Genomic DNA, 25,661 nt, shown 5'->3' with positions numbered 1-25,661 from the left:
CAAACATCAACAACCTACTTCACAAATTAGCTACAGTTTCAATCAGGCTAAATGCAACAAGAACATCCACGTCATTCATATCAACATAGCAACCAGAAGCATTGTTCCTTCTTTTAATACACCTAGTCCAAATAAAGGTCAAAAATTTAATGCATCGGGTGGTTCAATGAGCCAATCAGAAGGATTCATCAAATCAACAATAAATTCTTGTAGCTTCTTCAAATTCTCCTCAAGAAAGTGTCCATGGACTTACAATCCATTACGCCACAACCTTAGTAAGGATTCTATCGAATTCGTGCCATACATTTAATCCTACAATTCTTCAATCACCTCCCTCTTACACTGGATAAAGAGGACCTCAATCCTTATCAGAAGCATATCATCAATACACAGCAAAAAAATCACATGCTCATCTTTAGTTGATTTGGATTATCATTCGTCAAGACATCTGGCCAACATCATCTTGGAAGTCAAAACATGTGTCAAATTAGGTGATCTTGTCTGCTCCCTCTGAGTCCAAATCCCATCCAATCACGAGTCTTCTTGACATTGTTCTTCTATCTTTTCAACAATTGCCACGACCTTGACATACGTCATCATGTAACTGCAATCCTCACTAGGAAGCCATGGAAGAACAGATACAACCAAGCAAGACATACAAAGACAAGAGACTCGTAATGAAACAATAATAAAAACAATCAACAAGGTACTTATCTCATGAGAATATGTCAACTCCCTCTTGACCTTAGTTCCCTTGGGTCCAATCAACCTTGTGCAACTCATCAAGGAGTTAATCTCGTCCACATCATCAAATAGTTGACCTTGTTCATATCATTATCAAGAAGTCCATATCATCAAGGAATCCACATCATCAGGCAATTCTCATCATCGACATTATTAAGGAGTTGACCTCGTCCACATCATTAGAAAGGAGTCTACACCATCATCAAGAAGTCCACATCATTAGTAATGATTTAAAAATAAAACAAAGTACAAGATACTTATCTTTTCAGAACTTGTCAGCTCCCTTTTGATCTTGGATCCAACCCACAAATCAAGCTTATTATCACGATGTCAAATCTTTTGGGAGCTAGGGGTTTCTTCTTCTTTTAAGCAAAAGCGATCAATCCATAAGCCCAAGGCTTTCTTCTTCAACCCTTTGTCTAGATAGGGCCACCAAATGATTGGCTAGAGTTTTAACTCCATACCCTAATGATATTTTATGTTTAGTCTAGGGTTTACACTCCCTAATGTGTATATTCATCCATTCCAAGTTTTCCCATATCATTCATCCTTGTATTCCTTTTTTCACTTCATCATTTTCAATATGCTTTCTTATTCAAACCTTTGATAGGGTTTTTGAACCCTTCCATACCCTAGATTCAACAAACTCATCAAGATTCCATCTTTTAGCAATAATCTGATCAGACTTCAGAGTCATAATATGTCAGCCCTGCTCTTAACATCCCTGCAATTATTTCCAACGTTCAAAGCTACCTACTTCAGATCAAGAAACTCTTTCACCACAATGTCAATGTAACAATTGTGTTTCCTTTGCAATAGATTTCATCATTCAAGTCAAATATTCATGCCAACATTTATCAAGAGAGATATTGGTATTTCAAACAGGTGTCATCTTTAAACTTGGTAGACCTCCACAAAATTAGTTTCCAGTCCTAATTCAATCATGAGATTCCAAAACAATGTCTTGACACCAATTCTTTCGCTTGCAACTTGTTCATCCATTAGTGAGATATTGAGAAGCCCATCATTGCTTGATTGCTTTAAAGGTTATAACAACAACTCACGGGAAGAACATTAGTGAAATCACAATAATCCCAATCATATTATAGAGGACTCACAAAGGTGTATGGCTTTAAAAATATATATAATAGTTTTTCCTAGGTGACATAGTCAGATTCAGATCAATTATGTCGGCCTTTATTAGAGCACGTTGTCCTTTTTTATGTATCGCAATATCGATACACCATAGATCTGAATCCTCAATGAACATGTGCGATAAAGAGGAGCTAGGATTATTCATATGTCACTATATACAAAAAGCAGTGACTTCAAGCAAGCCTTAGCCTTGACCCTTAGGCACAGAATAATTTTATTTTGCATCAACACATGACGATCCATTTTACTCTGTAACATTCTATTTATTCTTTGTCGGATCGCTCCAAATTACCATAAACACGAGCTTCAAATTATGCTTTAGATTATCTTGTCTTCTACCGCACCAGATTACCATAAACACGAGTTGCATATGGTTTAATGAAAAAAATAGCAGAACATACAAGTTATAAAAGACTTCTATATAGCACCTCATTTTGATAGCTAGATGAGTTATCATATTATAATTATGCGCCTTAGATTCGTTTTATATGTAGACCATTACGGTAATCTGAACCCCATTCATATCACTGGAGAGAGGTTAATGAATATAGCCTAATAGACTTTACAAATCCATTGCCAATTATTTGAATCATGGGATAATGGTTGCAATCTTATGACAGTTGAGAAGCCATGATTTCACTCATCCAAACATTTCGCAAAATGACAATGACAACTTCGAAGTGTTGTCTAGTTCGAGACGTTTCCACTATCAACGTCGAGCCACAAAAGGTTCTAGATCGAAGAGCTTCAACCACAAAAAAAAAATTGCATAGAAAGCAACAACTTTCCATAGAGATAGGATCGCAACATTCCACAAGAATTTTGTACCTCATAGCTGACTTCGGATTTTGGTCCTATCAATTAGTGCAAGGATACTAAATAATGAAGGATATCTAGCTCATTTTAGAATTTAATCAATCTATGACAACTTCAAAATCACAGACAGTTTTAAACATGAAATTAGACACTCGATCGAATCATGGAGGAGACAAATAATAGAAAATGGTGGCAATTCTATAGTGAAGTCAATGGTCCACTTCTACTTTCGCATGGGCATGAGAATGGACAATTATGGCGAACTGGATTTGAATTCTCCAAATTCATCTGCATACACATCCCTGTTACAGTTTCAGATATTCCATACTTGGCTCTTCACATGTCAGATTTTCTAGAATCACAACTGGCTTTTACATGCAACGTAACAATTTGGTCCTTTAATCAACAATCACTTTGCTTTGTTAGCCTATTATATTGCAGACTCTAGGTGACTCAGCCTCAGGTTCAAGGGAACACAGGTCCTAATAACAAAAATTATATGGAGGGATTAGATGCCACAAATAGTTTTGGTCTATTCTATATTGAAGAGATCTCCAAACCCTCCCTTGCTTTTACAGAGATGCAATCATAGACTTGAAACTACTTTTTAACTTGCGCTCTAATACCATGTTGAGATTTCTAGGGCACAAACTAGAACAATTTTCCTTCATCATGATAACTAGTTCTAATTATCAGTTAACATCAATTACATATCCAATACCATTAAGCAATTATACAGAAGAAATACTCGACCAATAAACATGAAAGAGCAGTAAAGTAGCCATGAGACAATGCGACAGCAAAGACAGAGATTAGGTTTGAGGTTAGGGCAAAACCCATAAGGGGAAAACCAGAAATATTTCCTTATGCGAGAGAGAGAGTTCAATTTTTATTAATACATCAAAAACAACATTAAGATAATAGCCAAACCAGTAACCAACAACAACACGAAATCTTCCAAGCCTTCCTTCTAAAATTCGGCCTTCCTATTCTCCTTCTTCCTTCGCTAGATTAGAGATATCCAAGATACAAATCGATGTGCCAAATGAGGAGAGAGCTCTTCAATATATAGACTTCTAAAGGGGGTCGAATGGGTGCCTTTAAGGGGCCCATCCGACTTGAACAAAAGGAGGTCGACTTAAATAATTTTTGGAAGAAAAATATAAATTCAAATTTTCAATTTCCTCATATGATGAAAATATCGACCATGGCCAACATATTTCCAACACATTGGAGGCTTGCCCATGATCTAGGAGATTCATCGTGTAGTATGGAGAAATCATTGGACCACATGACACCTATTTGTGGCATTTACAACTTATTTGGATGATAACATCATGCTTGAAACTCCTCCACTCATTTCACTTCATCATCACACATTGGATTATTTTCCTCTCTAAAAGAGTGTGAGCTAGCCTTTTTTCACTGTTCTAGGCAAGATGTAGTCTTTTTGTGCTGCAACTTTCTTGTGGATGCAATTTTTGTATGGAGACATCATTCTAGGCTTAAATGAAGTGCCTGTAGAGAAATTTGTATGTTTACTGTACTATCATTGATATTTTGCATATTAAATGTTTGAAGCAGTGTTTCTATTATGCCATGATCAAATGCTTAGTTATTGTTGATATCTTGCTTCATTATTGCATGTAAAATTGTTCTTTCTAAGGCCTATAGGGAAACTCTTAATGTGCAAACCCTATATTTAATTTCTCCCCTCACAAGAGCAATAGCTAGGGTTTCAAGGTGGATGCCCTAGACATCCCCCCTTACTCTATCAATTTCCTTCCTTTGATTTTTGCCGTAAGACTCCATTAAACCCTAGTAGGATAAGATGCTGATATTGAGTGTGTTGATCATCCATAAAGTTAACTATAATTCATCTCCTTTTTCGAATTGAATCTTGCTTGCATGTTTGCAGCTCAAAGTTTAGGGTTTTCATCTATATATTGTCCAAAAGAAAAATCTAGCATAGAGCATGATCTAAACCACCTAAATAGGGCTGACATCACTCTCTTCATGGCTATTTATGTATACTTAACAGCCATAGAATTACTCCCCCCAGCCTAAACCTAGTCTCTATTGGAAGGTATTCCTACTTTATTGTTGAATATCATTTTAACATGTTTTCTTGAGCTGCTATATGACATTGAATGCCTCACTGTTGCATATCATCCAAGCCCTCAATTATAGCAACCTATCTACTGGTCTAGCCATAGAGCATTTGAACCATAGCATAGAGAACCAGGGCTATCCTAAGCCTTGTGGTACTCTACCCAACAATAGACCTTTAACCCATCACCTTGAGCCCTAGTATTAGAGGACCATTCTAGGCGATCCTCCCTTGTGGTTTAAATCCACTAAAGACCAGGAGAGAGGTTGCTGAGGTGACAGCGGCAATCCTTTCTTTTGTCGCCATAAGGTCTGGCCTTGCCCAGTAAGGCTTTGCACAAGGCCTGCTAGATTTTGTGGCAACAGACACACTAGTCTACATCAATGGGGTCACCAAGGAATGCTAATTGAATATCGTTGAACATCCCTTGGGATTCCCTTGAGGTTTTCCTTGGAAAAGGAAGTTATTGAATACTTTCATTCATAACATTCGCCTACAAATACATTCAAAATAGTTATTTATATAAAATGTCTAATAATAAATTATAATATATATCAGCAGATATATCTATAACAACGACATAGCAAATTCCATACTCAAGATAGTAGTTTTTCCAATTATCTTGTTGACAAACATATACTCTGACAACCACCATCTTTGCAATAACCAATAATGGTAAACTTTTGACTCTAAATCTTTCCAATAATCAACAATTCTAAACTTTTGAATTTATGTATGCCTCCACATAAAAAAACAGAAAAGAGATCACTGTTCACAATTAAACTTTCCTATAATATTGTAGAAAATTAAAGCACCTTGTAAGGTGGATAGCAATTGTGAAAACTGAAATGCCAATGTCAGTCTAGAATAAGTGAATACCTTATCAAGCCAAGCATCAACCAGACAAAGAAGAATATTTTGATCCACTTTCATCCCTGCTTGCTGCAGCAATGTTGAAAGTGAAGATTGTGTAGTTAAATGTGCAAAATAACTACTATTTTGCACTAGAAGCCTAGCTAGGATTGCCCCTGCAGATGCCCTTATTGTTGCCTTCGAGGGATTTGACTCATCTCCTCCTCCAATAAAAACGATGATAAGTTTCTGTAAAATATGACAAATTTGAAAGGAAGATAGCTTAAGCACATATAGAAGAAATGCAATAGAAATGCAACTTAAACATTGAGATATAGGTCTAGAAAATAATGACAATAAAAATTCTTGAAAAAGAACAAGTTACGGAAAGAGCACTGACTGAAAATTATACAAGATAAACTAAGAAAACAATATACTAGGGTTGAAGTGCCACATAAAACCATAACAAAAACTAACAAATCATTAGATAGATATGAATGTACCTGCAGTATTCCACCTAGCAGAGGAGGCGCATCTCCAGGAAAGCACTGTCGAAGAAACACAAACGCATGCATGAGACCATATAAAACCTTGAGTGGATGAAAATTGAAAACATAAACAATTGCATCTCTGTGAGAATATATAGAACTTTGAGAGAATGAAAAACATAAGAGTTGGAGTTGTGAGAAAAAATAAAATTACTAAGCCTAAAATGTATCAAAAATGAGTTTAACTCCCTCTATTAGCATCCTCTAGAGTCCTCAAAGCTACCCTGTTGGAGAACAGTAGTGAGTGTCTCTACCTTCCAACTACTATGAAGAAGGTTCTTTATTTGTTTAACAGAAATTCTATGTTATAAAATAAAAAATTCCAATCAACAATTCCTATGCAAGGATCAACAGAAATATAGACGACTTATATTTTACTATTGGAATTTGAACATATAAAAACAACTCAATGGCCTATAATGGCATACAATTATACTCATGAGCTAGACTAATATTAACTGTTTTTGGTAAATCCTATTCACTTCTAGTTTACCTTATGGTTATTTCCTCAAGGATTGTGTGCAATGTGCCCTAACAATCCATCCTCCATAGAACATATTAAATCGATTAGCTTCCCTTGCAGCGGCGAAATTTGTTACTGGGTGTCAGATTTATTGTCCAAATCAACACAAATGCTACAGAAGTAAAAAATTAAAAATACCGCAGTCTGTTATTGAGACTGTGTTATTTCAATTTGTCTTCCATAGCACTATGAAATCTCATTCTTCATGTACCACCATAATTGTTTCAGAAACAAGCAAAATTGGTTACAGGTCCTTCCATTTTGTGCTCCATTCTCAGTTGTCCCAGATTCATTCAAGGTCTTTCTTACTTGAGAGGTTGTTGAAACTTTATTCAGGGTTGTCTGCATGTCTTCTACCATGTCTTCTAGGTGTTTATCATTTTTTCTAGCACCTCATAATTTTCCGTAATGGTTTCATTCCTAATTCAACTATTCATCTTGCTCCTACATCACTACCATCATCCTTTTTGTGCCTTCATGTCACCCTATGCTTGTTGTCATCTCACTATTAATTATAACAGTTGTGTATAGACTCCTAGAATATTAAACCTCATAACAAACTTAAGCTAAAATACTTGATAAGGATTAATCTTTGCATATAGGGCCACCTACAAATCAATCTCTATTCCTGTTTATCAACACCGGTTATGAATTTTAGGACTCAAGCTGTCAGGGAAAAAACTTTGAATATTTAGGATATTTGAATGGAAATGTGAGACATTGGGTACAGGTGGGTTGATAAATTCCCTTTGGGATTTAAGACCTATACAAACAGAGTCAAAATCATTTTTGTAGCTATTTCCATCCTGTTTTCCACAAAAAGCTTTGTTGCACGAATTTCCAGAACAGGGGAATGGGTGTCTAGAATTGCCAAAACATTTCTCCAAAATTATTTAAGAGACAATGATACTAGTTCACTCCATCAAGATCTACTTTTACAAAAATTCAAATGCCAAGTACATAGCCTGATTATGAAATCAAAATATCATAATATGGCAATATTACATAGAACTTGACTGAAAATGATCTAAAACATTTCTGCAAACATTCCGAAGGTTTGTACCAGTCCTTACATGTGAAATGGTTCCTTTACACAAAGAAGGTGAAAGCAAAGTTTTGATACGATAGAAAATAATCTATTTCTCTTAAAGGAGTCAATTCCAAACAGTTTTAGAAATAGATGTATCATCAGAAATTTGACATCATAATACATACATAATAACAAAGTACAACATCAATAGTAGCCACTGAAAGCAAGAACATAGAGCAGCTCAAAGAACTATGTCAGATTAATCAGCTTTGTGTTCTTCTCTTAATAGTAAATAATAATAGTCCTCCTCTGCTATTTGTTAAAGCTGAATTTAAAAATCATTAAGTTAATCTTCTCAGGTTAGCCTTTCAATAGGACAAAACCATATGGTGTAAAACATTCAGGCTTGACGTGTTGAAAATTGGTAGCTTCGGTCAGTATTTTCATGGTCAAAATTGAAGAAGAAAAGGATAATTTTCCAGCTGTCCAAGTCAACCACATTTGGACAAGTCAACCCCACTTCTTGAAGGGGTTTGACCCCAAGCTCAAAACCCATCTCCTAGCACACATATATTAGCATTCGATTGACTTTATTTAGTATTCGTCACATCTCATCCATTCAATCTGAAACAAGGAGTTCTGTTCACACGTGTGGAGGATGAAGATAGTTTCCAAAGAAGTTTGACGTTTCTTATTTCTTCTTTGATCAGCATTAATTTGGGATTTCTTGCTGCTGTTTGACCAAGATTTTGACCAGACTTGGTGGCCGAAATTCTTCATGGTTTGTTGACTATTCCTTCACTGTTAGTTGACCAGAAATCTGTCTCTGTTCTGGGTGTTGACTGAGGAAATTGCAGGCCGAATTTTGGCCCTTTGACAAGCTACCTCAGACCTAAATTCAACCCTCTTGTGCATACTTTGACTTTGAACTATGTGTTGACTTTTTCTCTCTCAATTGACTGGTTTGACTTGGCAATTATTGAGGTCAGAGATTGGCATTTTGACTGGAATATTCTGATGTACATGCTAATGAATTGAACTCTCTCTCATAAGGAAAGATTACCGGGTTTTCTCCCTTGTGGGGTTTTCTCCCAATAAATTATGGTGTCTCTTGTTCATTGTCTTTACTGTGATCTCTATTACTCTAATGAAGCAGTTAATGGTTGGATTTTTCAAGTCTAACTGCTTAATGATAGGAATGCTCAAAAGTAGTCAAATTGTAACATTGGAAGTAGTTATCAGTTTGAAAATTGTACTAGTCTTGCTTGCACTAGAAATTCAACATAGTATCAGACCCTATTCTACAATTAAAGAAGAATGATCATCTACACCTAAGGCAGCCCTGAAAGTAAATGAGATTTGTAAAGGCCGAAAGCTCCTCTATGGTGAAGCCAAGATCCCTCTGAGACATAAGTCTGAGTTGTAGGGGTGTGATTTTAAGATTCTATGGTGGTCCGACGCTAACCTTGTGATACAAGTCAAAGCTATTTTCCTGTCCATGGTTTGAGAACCTTCTCTGGTGAAGCCTGAGTCATACCTGTGGAAAGAAAAATTTAGTTCTCTGGTGAAGTTCAAAGGGTACATTCTAAGACTGGTTCAGACCCGAAGATCATCTGAGGTATAGACCAAGAGTCTGAGATATAATCTGAGCTCCTAAGATATGATATCCATATAAGCTAGAAATCCAATCAAGCTAGAACCTACAAAATATATGGATACATTTAGCGTTTTCTTGTCTCAATTGACATTTCTAAGCAAATCTAAAGAGCTCAGATCAAATGCTAGAAGAACGAATGAAGACCCAAGTCCTAAGTTTCATCGTATCTTATGAATGATAATTCATCATCTGTCAAGGTCTCCAAGCCAAAGAATGCCTTCGTTCCAGGACCCTGAAGACCATAAACAGAGCGCAAGTCTCTTACTGTCACAAATGATAAAATTCTGAGTTATTGAACTAGAGCAAAGGTCTACATTCATTTCAAGGATAGAGAAGCTGAATTTTATAATTCATTCAGAAGTAAATCTGATGTCAGCTTAAAAGGTCCGTGTTCTATACATAATGAAAGGTTACGTGACCTAGACATAAATCCGACCTGAGATTCTTTTAAAGATAAAAGCTCAAAGAAATTTGAAGAGACCTCTGTACCGAAGAGATCCAAGTTGCAGTGTGACATGTGAAATCTGATACTACAACTAAAGCGTCTTACACTGATGAATCAATCATGGAAATATAGACCTACAAGAAATCCAAAGAAGCAAATGCTTAAGAGCTATGTATCATTGATCTTTGTTTAGAGTATTCCTGCACCCCAATATTCGTTTGTTATGGAACTCTGTCCAAGAAGAGAAAGTATAGGTCTATAGAATCCACTTAGTTAAATATATCTTGGAGACTGACATAAGACAATATGATACTCTTGTAGAAACCTTGAAGGAGGCAGGAATGAAGTCCCTCCATGAATAAGCCCTCAAAGAAATGTTGTGACATAAAAGATGTCTTGATACAACAAGAAGAAATAACAATACTACAATAAGAGCTGCAAAGAAGGATATTTGAAAAATGATATCTACTCTATGATTGTTGGATGATCAAGAGGAAATCACTGTCATAACACATTTTTGATGAAGAAATATTGATTCCAGTAGAAAAGAGGACAAGTTCCTCTTTAAGGAAGAAGATTAAAAGATCTTGCAGAGTTGATATTGCCTATCATTGATGCCATGTATGTTTTAAGTATTTGAATACTGGGATCTTCCTTGATGAAATCCATTTCTACAATAATTTGAAGAAGTTGAGATACTTGGCTTGTTGGGACCAGGGATATTGGATGAACCTATTGATGACAAAGATTCTTAGTTAATCTGATACTATGGAAGAATCAAATATGTTGCAAGTTTGCAGGTTTATGTCTCGAACCCATCTTCAAAACTAAGAATCAAAACTCCTCTTGATACTAAACTTGATGTGTTTAGGATATTTAAATTGGAAGGATAAATTGATCAAATATAATTAGTCAATGGATATATGGATGCTACACTCAAACCTAAATGATTGAATCTGACGCTACAATGAGTTTGGGTAATCAAATTTGGAATCATCAAGAATCATCATCAAGGACATTGGGATTAGACATTTGAATATCTAGGGTTTGTAATCCTTACCAAGCATCATGTCTTGGATAAGTAAAAACCTAGGGTTTATGGACAAAGCCTTAGGATTCATTACTTCCGTTGAAAGAAGAAACCCTAGCTCCTACAAAGAATGAATGACATCATCATGATTGTCAGACCAGGCAGTAACTCCTCAAAACAAATCGTATGTTATTCCTTCAGGTTGTTCTTTATTATATACATGAGGGAGAGACTGTTTACTTCATCTTCCAATGACTGTTCACATTTCTTATTATTTATTTACATTAATTACATTCACCCAATCCTGATGATTAGGTGTCAACATTACCCCCCTTAATCTGAAGGGATGTTGGGGAGTCCAAGCATCATTCTGAATCGTTCAATCTTTTCTCTTCCAAGCGCTTTGGTGAAGATGTCTGCAATTTGCTCATTAGTGGAACAATGACGGATATGGATTGTTTTGGCCTCAACATGATGTCGAATTAGATGATATTTAGTATTGATGTGCTTCGTTCGATCATGGAACTTTGGATTCTTGGCCAACTTTATTGCAGAGGTATTGTCAATCATGAGTGGAGTTGATTGTACTTGTTTTACCAGCAAATCTTCAAGAATTTTCCTGAGCCACACAATTTCTTTTATTGCTTCAGCTGCCACCACATATTCTGCTTCTGTTGTGGAATCTGTTGGAACTGATTGTTTGCGTGATCTCCAGGAGACAGCTCCTGATCCAAGACTCATAGCTTATCCTGAAGTAGATACCCAAGTTTCTTTGTCTCGATCAAAGTTTGAATCAGAGTATCCAATCAAGCTGAAGTCGTCCACCTGTGTATACTTGATTCCAAAGTCTTGAGTTCCCTTCAAGTACCTTAGAATTCTTTCTTCAGCAGACCAATGTCCCTCACAAGGCTTTTGCATAAACTTGGAGAGGATTCCAACAGCAAATGAAATGTCTGGTCTAGTAGTAGTTAGGTAGTTGAGACTTCCTACAAGTTGTCTATACTCTGTTGCATCCTCAAATTCTTTTCCTTCAATAGATGTGAGCTTTAAGTTTTGTTCCATAGGAATAGTAAGAGGATTGCATTATGTCATGCCAAGCCTGTTCAAGAGATCTCCAATGTACTTCTTTTGAGAAAAAAATATGGGCATTGGATGTTGAGTTACTTCAATACCAAGATAGTAATGAACATAGCCCAAATCAGTGATTCAAAAAAATTTCCCCAATTCCTTCTTTATGGATGCAATGTAGCTTTCATTGTTCCCTGTCATCAAAAGATCATCTACATATACCACAAGATATTGCAACCTTTCTTGACAAATAAAGTTTCATCATCAAGATCATAATGTTTGAAATTGAGTTTCAGAAGATGCTCAGTTAGTTTTTCATACTAGGCTCATGGTGCTTGTTTGAGGCCATACAAGGACTTCACAAGTTTGCATACTTTATGTTCATGTCCTTTCACAGCAAATCCTTCAGGCTGGGACATAAAAACATTCTCTTTTAGATCTCCGTCCAAGAAAGCAGTTTTTACATCCATTTGATGGACTTTCCAACCGTTTTGAGCTGCTAGGGCAAAGAGTGTCTGGATGGTAGCCCATTTTGCTGTGGGGGCAAAAGTCTCCTCATAATCGACCCCTTCCTTCTGTGCAAAACCTTTTGCCACAAGCTTAGCTTTGTGCTTGTCAAGTGAGCCATCAGCTTTATACTTGTTCTTGTAGACCCACTTGCAGCCAATTGGTTTGGTTCCTAATGGAGGATCAACCAGCTTCCAAGTGTCGTTCTTTATGAGGGCATCATACTCCTTTTGCATCGCTTCTTTCCATTCATCATGAGAAGCAGCTTCTTTGAAGGAAGTTGGTTCAAAATCTGTAGACAAATTCAATTCACAATCATAAGAAACATCCATATCAACAGGTGAATTAGAGTCATCTACATCACCCCCATTTTGTCATTTGAATTTCTAGTTCCTATCTTTCCAACTTCATCAAGATGAAGTTGACTGAGTTGGGACTGAATCAAGATTGAGTCTCCCAATCAAAGCATCATCTGTTGTTGGAGTTTCATGCAGGGGAGAGAGTTCTTCAGAAGAAGATTCCACATGTTGATCTAGTATAGGAATCCCCCCTTCAAGATGTGGAATCTGATTATCAAATTCTTGAAATGATTTTGCATTTGTGAATCTATCCAAGCAATCAAGTTGTCGCTCAACAACATTGTCAGTTTTGGATGATTCAAAAAAAATTACATCTCTAGATACAAAAAACTTTTTATTGACTTCATCATAGAGACGATATGCTTTGGAGGTGTTTGAATACCCCAGGAAGATACACTTACGACTTCTTGCACCAAGTTTGTTTCTATGTACCTTTGGTATCAAGGCATAACAGGTGGAACCAAAGACCCTGAGATGCTTAAACAAAGGAACATGCCCATACCACATTTCATATGGAGTCTTGTTTCTAATAGCATTAGAAGGACATCTATTCTTTATATATGCAGCACATAGAACAGCATCAGCCCAAAACATTATCTTTACATTTTTGAAGAAGAGTATGGATCGTACCATATTGAAGATTGTCCTATTCATGCTTTCAGCTACACCATTCTGTTGGGGATTATAAGGCACAGTTGTTTGATGTTTGATCTCGTGTTGGCGAAGATAGTTTTCAAATTCATTTGATGTGTATTCTTTTCCATTATCAGTGCGAATAGACCCAATATGAGATTGTGCATCATTTTCAATCCATTTATGAAAGTTCTTGAATGTTTGAAAAGCATCAGATTTGTTCTTTAATAAATAAACCCAACACATTTTGGTGTAGTCATCAATAAATGTCATCATATATTTGTTTCCATTTGCAGAAGGAATACGCATTGGACCACATAAATCTGAATGAATGAGTTCAAGTTTTCTATGTGCTCTCGAATGTGAATCATGAAAAGACTGTTTTCTATGCTTTCCTAGAATGCAAGCATCACATTGCTTAAGTTTCCTAGGAATTGTAGGCAAACCAGCAACACCATTTTTCTTCAACAATCGAAGGTTGTCATAGTTCAAATGTCCAAATCTAGCATGCCACAATAAACTTGATGGAAGTGTACCTTCTTCATAATGAGAATTGTATGAGAAATGGTGTGCACGAGCAGAGGTACCTTGCAGCTTGAGAAGCCTTTCTTATTCTATTCCCCTCATGACAAGTGATTGGTCAGATGCTTTTCTTACCTCAAGCTTGCCATCAAACATATGAATGGAGTGACCTTGCTAGCGGATGTGGACCAAGGACAACAAGTTTCTCTTGCGTTGTGGGAGATATAGAACATGATGCAGAAGAAAGTATGGAAGACTAGGCAATTTAAGCCTAATTGTGCCAAGCCCTAATGGCTTGATTTTTGATTGGTCTGCAAAGTATACTACTCCATCAACATTGTCAGTGAATTCTTCAAAAAAATCTTTTCTATGAGTCATGTGGCAAGTTTCTCCTGAATCAAGCAACCAATCATTTTTCCAAGAAGCAAGTGAAGCATTAAATAAATCTTCATTTACTCCAATATTACATTGTGCCACAACATAGTGAGCGGATTCAGGTGCTTTACCTTTGTCTGTATCATCAGTTTTACCTTTCTGTTGGTTTCTTTGCTCCTCAATTTTGTCCCATGGTAACTTGCATGTAGAGGCATCCTGTGATCCATTTCTTTTGCAGCGTATGCAGTGCAAATCTGCCTTTTCTCCTCGAGAGTGTTCCCCCGCCCCCCCCGCCTCTGAAATATCTTCCTCTTCCTCTTGAAGAATATTGAGTAGGATGCTTTTCTTTATGAGCAAGGCACACAGCCTCTTCAGAAGATTCAGGGGCTGTCTTCTTTCCAAAAGCTTTCTCTCTTTCAGCAAATCTTTTCACAAGAGAGTCAAAGGTAATGTCTTTAAGATTTCCATTTGCTTGCAATAACTCAAGATAATTGGAGTAAGTAGGATAAAGTGCCTTGAGAAAAGCGATAAGAGTAATATCCAAATCAATTTTAGTGGCTTGGATATCATGCATTATAGACTTTACTTCAGATGCAAGAGCAAGAGGATCATTATTTTGCAATTCAAGAGTGAAGAGTTTAATCATGAGTTGAATAAATTCAAGTGCAGAATGTGAGTCATAGAGTTCTTTCAGCTTTTGTAAGGTTTCGAAAGTAGTTGAAAATGGCGAAATATGGCGACTCACCTCTTCACTTACAGATGCTGCAATTAATGCATAGGCTTTGCTATTTTTGTTTTCCCAAATGGCGAGCTCTTTGTCTGAGTGGGCTGTACTGGTTGTTTGTCTCCATCTCCAATGCACACTCCTTTCCACAACTAATTGAATATGAGGGTGTGGTTTATCATCTGGGACCACTCAGGATAGTTCTCTTTGCCAGTGAGAACTATTCCCACAATGGATATGATTGAATGCATACTGTAACAAAAACTTCTCCTGTAAAATTTTACTCTTAATGGGAAAAAAATATAATTCTGATATCATTGGACAACAAATTCAATTGGACAGCAAATGTACAACACCAAGACTGTAATACACCAAGACTGTGTATTAAGGCAGCGTAAATACGACAAACTTCAATATATATGGGTAGCATTCGAGAAATCAGTCAATGAGTCTGAAACACACATATAAAATTTTTTCTTAAAAACATTCAACCATGTCACAGCCTCGTTCCTCGTTCTCGTAAGTCCAGATATGAATCCCAAACCGGTGACCAGAATCCCTGATGTAAAAATTTATGTTTCCCACCCCAGTTTTCAGTTTCACCTTATTTCTCCCATGTAGTTAAATGCTCTTTCCCGGAACCATACTTTCAACAACTGAAAAAATTAAATTTTTTTTTTTGCTGAAAACACAAATTCTGGAAATTTTATAGAATGCTGGAAAATGCAGAAATAAAAATCAGCAGGTACAAACAACCATTTAAAACATTTAGACAGTGATTTTTGGTCAATGTGACCCTGGAAAAACCCCCTACAACTCTTGGGGAAAACCAGTTCAAGAGCTCTTCTTTATTTCTGAAAGTGTCTTTTTTACAGTGAGAAATTTTCAGCAAAATCAGCAAAAATAAGCAAGCAAATATACAACTTATCTCGATTTCTGAGACTCACAGCCCACTGGAAATTTCCAAACAGCAACACAATGTTGTACGGCCACTGTACGGACTGTACGGGCAGGCTGTATAGACTGTATGGACAGACTGTACGGACCTCGATTTTTCTGCAAAAAATCAGCTGCCTCGGTTTCTGTGCAAAAACAAATTTGCCTTTTACTGTTTGTCAGCAAAAATTTGCCTTTTACTGCTTGCTCATTCAGCTGTAAGGATTTGCTTAAATGCTGCCTTGGTATGTGTGCCAAGCTGCTGCCTCCTTCTCCTCCTTGTCTAGAAATCTCCCTTGCTCTCTTGTTCTATCTCTCTCAATCGATTTTTTCTTCATTTTCCTCCCTTAATCCAACCCTAAGTGACTTTTGGGTGATCCCTAAATCCAATCGCTGAAATAGATTGAGATCTAGGGCTGAGATTAAATGCACATTTAAATCTTACTTTCTATTTTTTAATTCACCCCACTTTAATAAAGACCCACTTAGTCATTTATTTCCAAAGTCACTTTTCCTTTCTAATTTTTCATTGACTTTATAAAAATCACTTTAAAATTAGACTTTAGTAACTTTATCACTTAAAGTCACTTTTAAATTAGATTTGACTTTATAAAAATTATAAAGTCACTTTAGGAGAAAAATTAAATTCTTTTGAACACTTTTCCCTAGGCCAAAAATCAAAGCCTTAAGGAACCACCTGTCCTCCGATACCAAATTTCAACACTCCCTCTTACCGAGGAAGGTGTTCCTCACCACACCCATCTTGTCTCTGAAGTAGTCATGCTTGCCCCTTGGTAAGGCTTTGGTAAGAATATCTGCAACCTGCTCATCAGTGGGAATATACTCAAGCTTCACAGCGCCCTTCTGAACACAGTCTCTGATGAAATGATATTTGATCCTGATATGCTTTGACCTGTCATGAAATATTGGATTCTCCGTGAGTTTAACGCAACTCTGATTATCACAGTAAATCACTGAAGGTCTCAACGACTGACCAAATAAGCCAAACAACATCTTGCGAAGCCAGATGGCCTCACAACTAGCTAGACTGGCTGCCATATACTCTGCTTCCGCTGAACTCAATGCTACTGACTGCTGCTTCCGGCTGAACCATGACACTACTGTCGAACCCAACCCAAAACAGCACCCTGAAGTGCTCTTCCTATCAGAAGCACATCCTGCCCAATCAGAATCAGTGTAACCTGCCAAACTCACTCCATCCCCCTGCCTGTAGTCCAAACCATAATCCACTGTCCCCTGCAAGTACCGCAAAATGTGTTTTGGAGCCACCCAATGAACCTTCCTAGGCTCACACATAAACTGACTCATCGTGTTGACTGCAAAACAAATATCTGGTCTAGTGTTGACCAAATACATCAAGGAACCTATCAGCTGCCTGTACAATGTGGGATCCACCAACTCAGAATCCGAAGCATGAAGCTTCTTCCAGTTGGTCATCATCGGTGTCGACATGGATCTACAATCCTCCATGTGGAATCTACCAAGGATGTCCACAATATACTTCCCATGCCCTAGGAAGAAATGCCCCTCCTCCTGCCACATCTCCAAACCCAAAAAGTAATGCATCAAGCCAATGTCCTTCATCTCAAACTCCGCCGCAAGATCTCTCTTGCAGTGCTCTATGAGTCTCTCTTCACCTGTAATGACCAAGTCATCCACATACAGCACCAGAATGAGAGGCTCCTCACCTATCACAATAAAGTAAAGGTTCGGATCTGCCTCACTCTTTGTGAAACCCAACCCCTGCAAGTATGTATCTATCCTGGAGTACCAAGCTCTGGGAGCTTGCTTCAGGCCATAAAGGGCCTTCTTCAGTCTGCACACATGGGACTCCTTCCCATGCACCTCAAAGCCCTGTGGTTGCTCAATGTACACCTCCTCCTGTATGAAGCCATTGAGAAATGCAATCTTCACATCCATCTGGTGGATCTTCCAACCCATCTCTGCTGCTATGGATATAATGCAGCGGATCGAAGTATACCGAGCCACAAGAGCGCAGGTCTCCTCATAATCAACACCCTCTACCTGGGAGAATCCTCTAGCCACAAACCTCGCTTTGAATTTCTCAATGTTGCCATCTGCAGCATGCTTTACCTTGTAAAGCCATCTGGAAGTAACCACGGATTTTCTCTCAGGCCTCGGCACCACCTCCCAAACATCATTCTTCATGATAAAAGAATACTCCTCCTGCATGGCCTCTCTCCAGACCTGCTGGCTAGCTGCCTCCTCATAGCTAGAAGGCTCGGAGTCAAGGATGCTGGTAACCATTGCCATATAGCTACAAAACCTCTCAGGTGGTCTACTCTCTCTGACCGGCCTCTTCAGCTCAGCAACAGATGTGGCATCTCTCAAGGTGTCCTGAAGCCACTTGGGGTTCCTCTTCCCTGAGTGCACTTCTCGCATAGGAGAATGAAACTCCTCCTCCCCATCATCATCAGGAACCTGAACTCCTGATTGTCTGTCTGTTGTCCTCCTGCCTGCCCCTGAACCTGTAGAAGTTGAGGTACCGTGTGAACTATTCATCAGTGGACTCCCTCGTGAACTGCTCTGCATGCTGCCCGGAGCACCACCCCTCTGGCTCGGTGAGCCAATGCTGACTGACGGACCTGATATCCTCATAGATGTACCTCCAGATCCTCCTAATCCCTGCCCACTGGATCCTTGCAACTGACTCAACTACTGCTAAGGGTCTGGCTGATCCAGATACTCTAAGTCTCGTGATCTCCTAAAGGCCCTATCCTCCTCGAACTTCACATCTCGCCTAACAACAACTCTCCTCTGTGCAGGAATGTAAATCCGAAAGGCCTTTGAGGTCTCACTGTAGCCCACAAAGATACCCTTCTCTGCGGTGGGCTCTAGTTTGGTCCTCTTCTCCTTGGGTATGTAGGAGTATGTACTGCATCCAAAGATACGAAGATGACCAATATTAGGCTTCTTCCCAGAAAAAGCCTCCTCCGGAGTCGTGCCCCAAGGCACGATGTGGACTTCTGTTCTGCAAATAAACAGCTGTGTTGCAGGCCTCTGCCCACAAGAACAATGGCAACCCCTGATCATGTAACATGGCTTTGGCAGCCCCTACGATGGATCTGTTCTTCCTCTCCGCAACCTCGTTCTGCTGGGGGTTGTAAGGAACAGTGAACTCCCTCCTAATGCCTGCCTCCGCACAATAGTCAACAAACTCTACAAGGGTGTACTCTCCCCCATTGTCCAACCTCAGGGACTTGATCTTCCGACCTGTCTATGTCTCCACAAGAGCTCTAAACTTCTGAAACCGCTTGAAGACCTCACTCTTGGTCTTCAAGAAATAAATCCAGGTCCTCTTGGAGTGATCATCAATGAATAAAACATAGTACTCATATCCACTGAAGGAAACATGAGACATCCGACCGCTCACATCAGAATGAATCAAATCAAGTATCCCAGTCGCTCTGTTGTCACTGCTGGGAAAAGGGGACTTGGCAAATTTGCCCATCGCACATCCTTTGCAAGTATCAAAGTGATCAGTACTGAAATCTGGCACACCTGTAGTGATCTCCCGCAATGTCCTCAAGGCTCCATGATACATATGTCCCATCCTGCGGTGCCAAATCTCACACAGCTCAGAACTGCTAGCTCTGCTGTTGGTACTACTGCTCAATGCCACAAGGGACTGGAATGCAAACTTGTACACCTTTGCATGGCGTACACCTATCACTCTAGTTGAATCAGCTGGAGTGCCCCTGGGATACATCAACACTTGTCCTCCCCTGAACAGTACCTCATATCCTCTGTCCTCCAAAGCTGAAATGGATATGAGGTTCTTCCTCATCCCTGGCACATAAAGAACATCTGACACCTTCAAAGGAGGTTTGGACTCCCTCTAAAATGTCAGTGTCCCCACCCCGACTGCTCTGACAACACTGTCATCACCGAGTACTACCTCAATATCAGTGCCACTCTCTGAAAGCTCTAAGAAGTACTCACGAACTCCTGTCATGTGACGTGAAGCCCCACTGTCCACATACCAGATACCTGAAGATGCTCTGCTAATCAAGGGAAAAGCATGCTCCCTCTGAACCTGTGTGGCAGATGATCCTGCACTAGAGGACTCATACGCAGTGAACCCAAACTCTCGGTCAAAACGAACTGCAAAGTCCTCAACCTCTGCTGAAGCTGCCACATTCTGGTTCTTCCCCTTCTTCTTCTTCTCCGGACACACAACTGCATAGTGTCCCATCTTTTGACAATTCCAACACTTCACCTTGGAATAGTCCTTCTGTGTGTCACCTTGTTTACCTTTACCTTTGCCCCCACCATTGCTTGTGGAAGCCTGCTTCTTCCCTTTGCCTTTCTTGCCACCTGCCGACAGTGCTACATCCTCAACCTGCTCAACTGGCTTGGCTGCCCCAAGCTGACCTTTCATGATCTCTGTCTGAATGCAATCATCCCAAAACCTCTCCCATGTGGGAAGGGTCTCATGTGCACAAACCCCATCAGCAAAGTTCATCCATGAACGGGGGAGGCCATCCACTGCAATCCGCACCAACTCAGTGGGTGGAATGTCCTCTCCAACTGCTGCCAACTCATCTCTCACATTATTAATCTTTGTGAGATATCCAGCTGCACTATCATTACCCATCTTAATAGTCTTCAGCTTCTCTTTCAGGACCATTTTCTGATTCTCATTGGTACTCTGGGAGAGATTGGACAATGTTGTCCACATCTCATGGGCATTTCTCTTTCCTCTCACATGAGGAATGCAATGGTCTTTGACGCCATCTAGAATCAGTCTCTTACCTTTGTTGTTCTTTTTATTATACTCAGCCAACTGAGTGGCATCAGTAGGCACAACAATAGGGTTCTGTGTGGTATGCACCATGATATCCCAGACTTCTGCCTCCTCAAAGATACTCTGCATTCTCTCCTTCCAAACGCTGTAATTTGTATGCCCATCCAACCTATCCTCCACCCTCAATCCCAATGACATCCTGTTGTCCTAAAACTGAAAAATAGCACTGTTGTAGTAAAGATAAAACTCATGTTTGTGAAAAAATCAGCTTGCTGGAATTTTCTGAGTGCAAAATCAGCAAGCTGTAATTTTTATTCCTTGCTATCCCAAACTGCACTTCAGCTCTCAAGCTCTGATACCATGTAAAAATTTCTGTTTCCCACCCCGGTTTTCAGTTTCACCTTATTTCTCCCATGTAGTTAAATGCCCTTTCCCATAACCATACATTCAACAACTAAACAAAAAAAAAAATTTGCTGAAAACACAAATTCTGGAAATTTTACAGAATGTTGGAAAATGCAAAAATAAAAATCAGCAGGTACAAACAGCCATTTAAAACATTTAGACACAGTGAATTTTCGTCAATGTGACCCTGGAAAAGCCCCCTACAACTCTTGGGGAAAACCAGTTCGAGAGCTCTTTTTTTATTTCTGAAAATGCCTTTTTTACAGTGTGAAATTTTCAGCAAAATTTACAAAAATCAGTAAGCAAATTTACAACTTATCTCGATTTCTGAGCCTCACAGCCCACTGGAAATTTCCAAACAACAACGCAATGTTGTACTGCCACTGTACGGACGGTACGAACGGTTGTACGGACGGTACGGGCATGTTGTACGGACGGTACGGACAGACTGTACAGACCTCAATTTTTGTGCAGAAAATCAACTGCCTGGATTTCTGTGCAAAAACAAATCTTCCTTTTACTGTTTGCTCAGCAAAAATCTGCCTTTTACTGCTTGCTCATTCAGCTGTAAGGATTTACTTAAACGTTGCCTTGGTATGTGTGCCAAGCTGCTGCCTCCTTCTCCTCCTTGTCAAGAAATCTCCCTTGCTCTCTTGTTCTCTCTCTCTCAATCTGCTCATGAAAGAATGAATGATTTTTTCCTCCTTTTCCTCCCTTAATCCTACCCTAAGTGACTTTTGGGTGATCCCCGAATCCAATGGCTGAAATAGATTGAGATCTAGGGCTGAGATTAAATGCACATTTAAATCTCACTTTCTATTTTTTAATTCACCCCACTTTAATATAGACCCACTTAGTCATTTATTTCCAAAGTCACTTTTCCTTTCTAATTTTTCATTGACTTTATAAAAGTCACTTTAAAATTAGACTTTAGTAACTTTATCACTTAAAGTCACTGTTAAATTAGATTTGACTTTATAAAAATTATAAAGTCACTTTAGGAGAAAAATTAAATTCTTTTGGACACTTTTCCCTAGGCCAAAGATCAAAGCCTTAGGGAACCACCTGTCCTCCGGTACCAAATTTCAACACCTGAAGCAGACTTGGCCACCGCTGGACTCTGAGCTCGAAGGAAGTGAGGCTATAACCCCTTACACTTCTAAGCGCAAAAAAGCGGAATTTTAAATAGAGCGGTTTATCAGGAAGCTCAGAGGTCTTAGTGGGTACTAAGCCCTCCACCCACATAACTGAAACCCTTAAGAAAACAAGGAACGCTCTTATTTAACAAAGAGAACCTTCAAAACAAAAGGCGATAGCATGCCTTTAAAGATAGACAGAGAGTCAAGAATGGGCCAAGGCCATATAATAGACAGGATTGTAATCTTCTCCAACCAGGAGGTTGCTTACCCGGCTGCTGCCGTAGCATAGCTATGGAGGAGTGCCTGACTGGCAGCATATCGTCATTTCTTTCGAAGTTCAGGCCATTGCAATGGATTTGCAAATACACCAAAGTCGTCCCCCTCTCTTATGCTCCCGCTGGTTTCACCACAATATCATTCAACGCAGAATACATATCGACCTCCAGAAACAGTGTTCAATAGCCTTGCCATACGCAACATACCAGTTCACAGTTATTAAAAAATTGCAGGATTTGTTCATGTTGGGTCCACCGCAATATCATTCAATTCTGAATAGTTGTGGATCAATATTGAGGCATGGGTAACTGAAAAACCAAAGGGCGGAATGGTCTCTGAATTTAGGCAACAAGAAAAAACTCACATTCAATTCTAGAAGCCACAATGATTATGTGTAGAAGATGGCAGACGATGATTATGTGTAGAGGCCACGCAGATAATGCAGCATTTAGACAGTGGCAACGACTGTGGAGGGGACAGAGAGCGCAGTAGACAGACTCCACAAGGGGCAGTGGACAGACTGCAAGAAACTAACAGAAGGGAGTTACAAGACTATGCCAAAAATGGAGTTGGCTCTAATACCATGTCAGACCAGGCAGTAACTCCTCAAAACAAATCGTATGTTATTCCTTCAGGTTGGTTTTTATTATATACATGAGGGAGAGACTATTCAGATCATCTCCCGATGATTGTTCACATTTGTTATTATTTATTTACATTAATTACATTCACCCAATCCTGATGATTAAGTGTCAACAATGATGATGTAGACGAGGTTGATTTGCAAGTTGGATGCAAGAAGGATAAAGGTCAAGAGGGAGGTGACATATTCTCAAAAGATAAGTATCTTATATCTCTCTTATTTTACATTATTACTATTGTTGTTATTCTTCTTGTCCTTGTCTATCTTGCTTAGTTGTATTTGTTCTTCCTTGGCCTCGTACTGAGGATTGCAAGTACTTAATGAAGGATGCCAAGGTTGTGGCAATAGATAAAAAGATTGGACTAACAAAGCTCGTGACAAGAAGACTTGTGTTGAGAGATATTGTATTGGATGAGCACTAGACTTAGAGAGAGTAGACAGATCAACCAAAATTAAAGCTTTTTTTCATCTATGTCAACAAGTCTGTTGTGACTTCCAAGATGAAGATTGCTAGAAAGGGCAAAGCAAAGGATTACCTCAATAAGAGGGAGAAGTCTATGAATTCAAGGACCTCGAGCTTAAATTGATATTTGTTGAAAAGTGATGTTGATCCGTTGTTGAATATGAGCCCATGATTTTGATAGTTTATTTTTTATTGGGGCTGAGGACCTCTTGGTCTAGTGTAAATGGCAGTCGATTGAAGGACCGTGGTCTAATGCATTACTACTTGGGATTGAAAGTATGTCATAAGCTTGTTGAAATCCTTGTTGAGAGCCTTCAAAATTTGACATGATGGACTACGAGTCCATGGACACCTCTATGATGACAAATTTGATGAAGCTGCGAGTCTTTGATTATGATACTTCTATGTCTCGTCAATTGATCGGCTCTTGAACTATCTGAAACCTGATACCTGTTATGCTCTATTATGAGCATTAGATTGCAGCAAAACATATATTGACATATTTACTTGGCACCATTAATTATGGATTGAATGGTGAATTGCAGTTGCATGGATTCTGATTGGGCTGGAATCTGGATGCACTAAAGAGCATTTTTAGATGTCATTTTAACGCGGGATATCATGGATAAATATGATGTAGACCTCTGTTGCATTTGGCACGACTGAAGCTGAGTGTATAGTTGATTGATCAGCCTATTGTGAAGAATTTTTCCTTTGAAAGTTGTATGTCGCCTTGTTTGATTAGGTCTTGGAATCGACCATGATATATTGTGACAATCAAAATTCTGTGAAGCATTCTAAGAATCTTCTTTTCATGATAAGTCAAAGAACATTGAGATCAAGTGTCATTATACCCGAGATGTTGAACAAATAAGAGTTGTAAGGCTCGAAGGCATTTCTATTCATAAGCAGACTATTGATGTCTTGACAAAGCCACTATTCCCAATAAAGTTTACTTCCTTCTGTCAGAAGCTTGGATTGGCTAAGAATTCCTTTTGGAGAGAGAGGGAGCATTGGTTGTATAGCATCATGAATCTTCCTTGGGCTTGGCTAAGAAACCATGATTTACAGTTGGGAAGATTGTTACTCCCCTAGGTCATTGAGTTTGATTGAGAAACCATTATGGTTGGGAAGGTTGGTTCTGAGGCTCGAAGTGCTCCCTTAGGTCATTGTGTTTGACCAAAAGACCAATGAGTATGGTTGGGCACACCGATTTTTAGTTTTCTCCCTTAAGTCATTATATTTCAATGTTCCACCATGATTTCGGGATGGGGAGACGCGGGTGCGGGGAGACGCACAAGGGGGGCGTGTGGGAGTACCCTCAAATTTTAGGGAAATTTAGGGGGGACGGGGAGACATCAAGGTGTATCTATATATATATATATATATATATATATATATATATATATATATATATATATTTCAAATTCATATTCGTTAATGAAAGCATAAATACAATGATACATACATAATTGAATTAAGTAATGAAATACATTGATCCATATTCATCATCCTTACTAATACATACATGATTCATCCATAGAAGACGAGATTCAATAATGAAATACTCTGATACATATTCATCATTCATTATTCACCATTCTAGAATCAATATTGATTTAAAAATTAAATTCTTCATTCATCATTCTAGATTCTAAATTGATTTAAAATTGAAATTTATCATTCATCACTCTAGAATCTAATTAGTACTAAGCAAAATAGACTATAATAGATACTGAAATCTAAAGACTGGAATAGTAAATTGATATAACTAAAATCAAAAATAGTGGAGCGATGAGTCTAGAAGTCACTCTAAAGTACACAGAGCGCTTGGTGCTCTTCATTAAATACTAATTCCATACCCTTGTACATGACAAAATTTAATGGAAACATTGCAATCCATCAAATCATG

General features: G+C 38.6%; 1 protein-coding gene across 4 annotated transcripts in view; it reads right to left on the bottom strand.

Annotated features, from left to right (window-relative positions):
- The window catches only part of LOC149186580 (ARM repeat superfamily protein), a 482,448-nt gene that overhangs the window by 58,691 nt on the left and 398,096 nt on the right, over nucleotides 1-25,661 (bottom strand). For all 4 annotated transcript variants that reach the window (XM_089411041.1, XM_089411042.1, XM_089411043.1 and 1 more), the window contains 2 exons: nucleotides 6,181-6,225; nucleotides 5,705-5,926 (listed from right to left, as the gene is read on the bottom strand). In XM_089411041.1, coding sequence (XP_089267167.1) covers nucleotides 5,705-5,926; nucleotides 6,181-6,225 — 267 coding nt within the window. The remainder of the gene's footprint in view (nucleotides 1-5,704; nucleotides 5,927-6,180; nucleotides 6,226-25,661) is intronic.

This window comes from Pinus tabuliformis, chromosome 3_1 (assembly GCF_031772625.1).
Source record: "Pinus tabuliformis cultivar Carrire ecotype Pingquan chromosome 3_1, CPIR1, whole genome shotgun sequence".
Taxonomy (NCBI): domain Eukaryota; kingdom Viridiplantae; phylum Streptophyta; class Pinopsida; order Pinales; family Pinaceae; genus Pinus; species Pinus tabuliformis.
The sequence above is the reverse complement of the archived record's forward strand: the minus strand, read 5'-3'. Positions and strand labels throughout refer to the sequence as shown.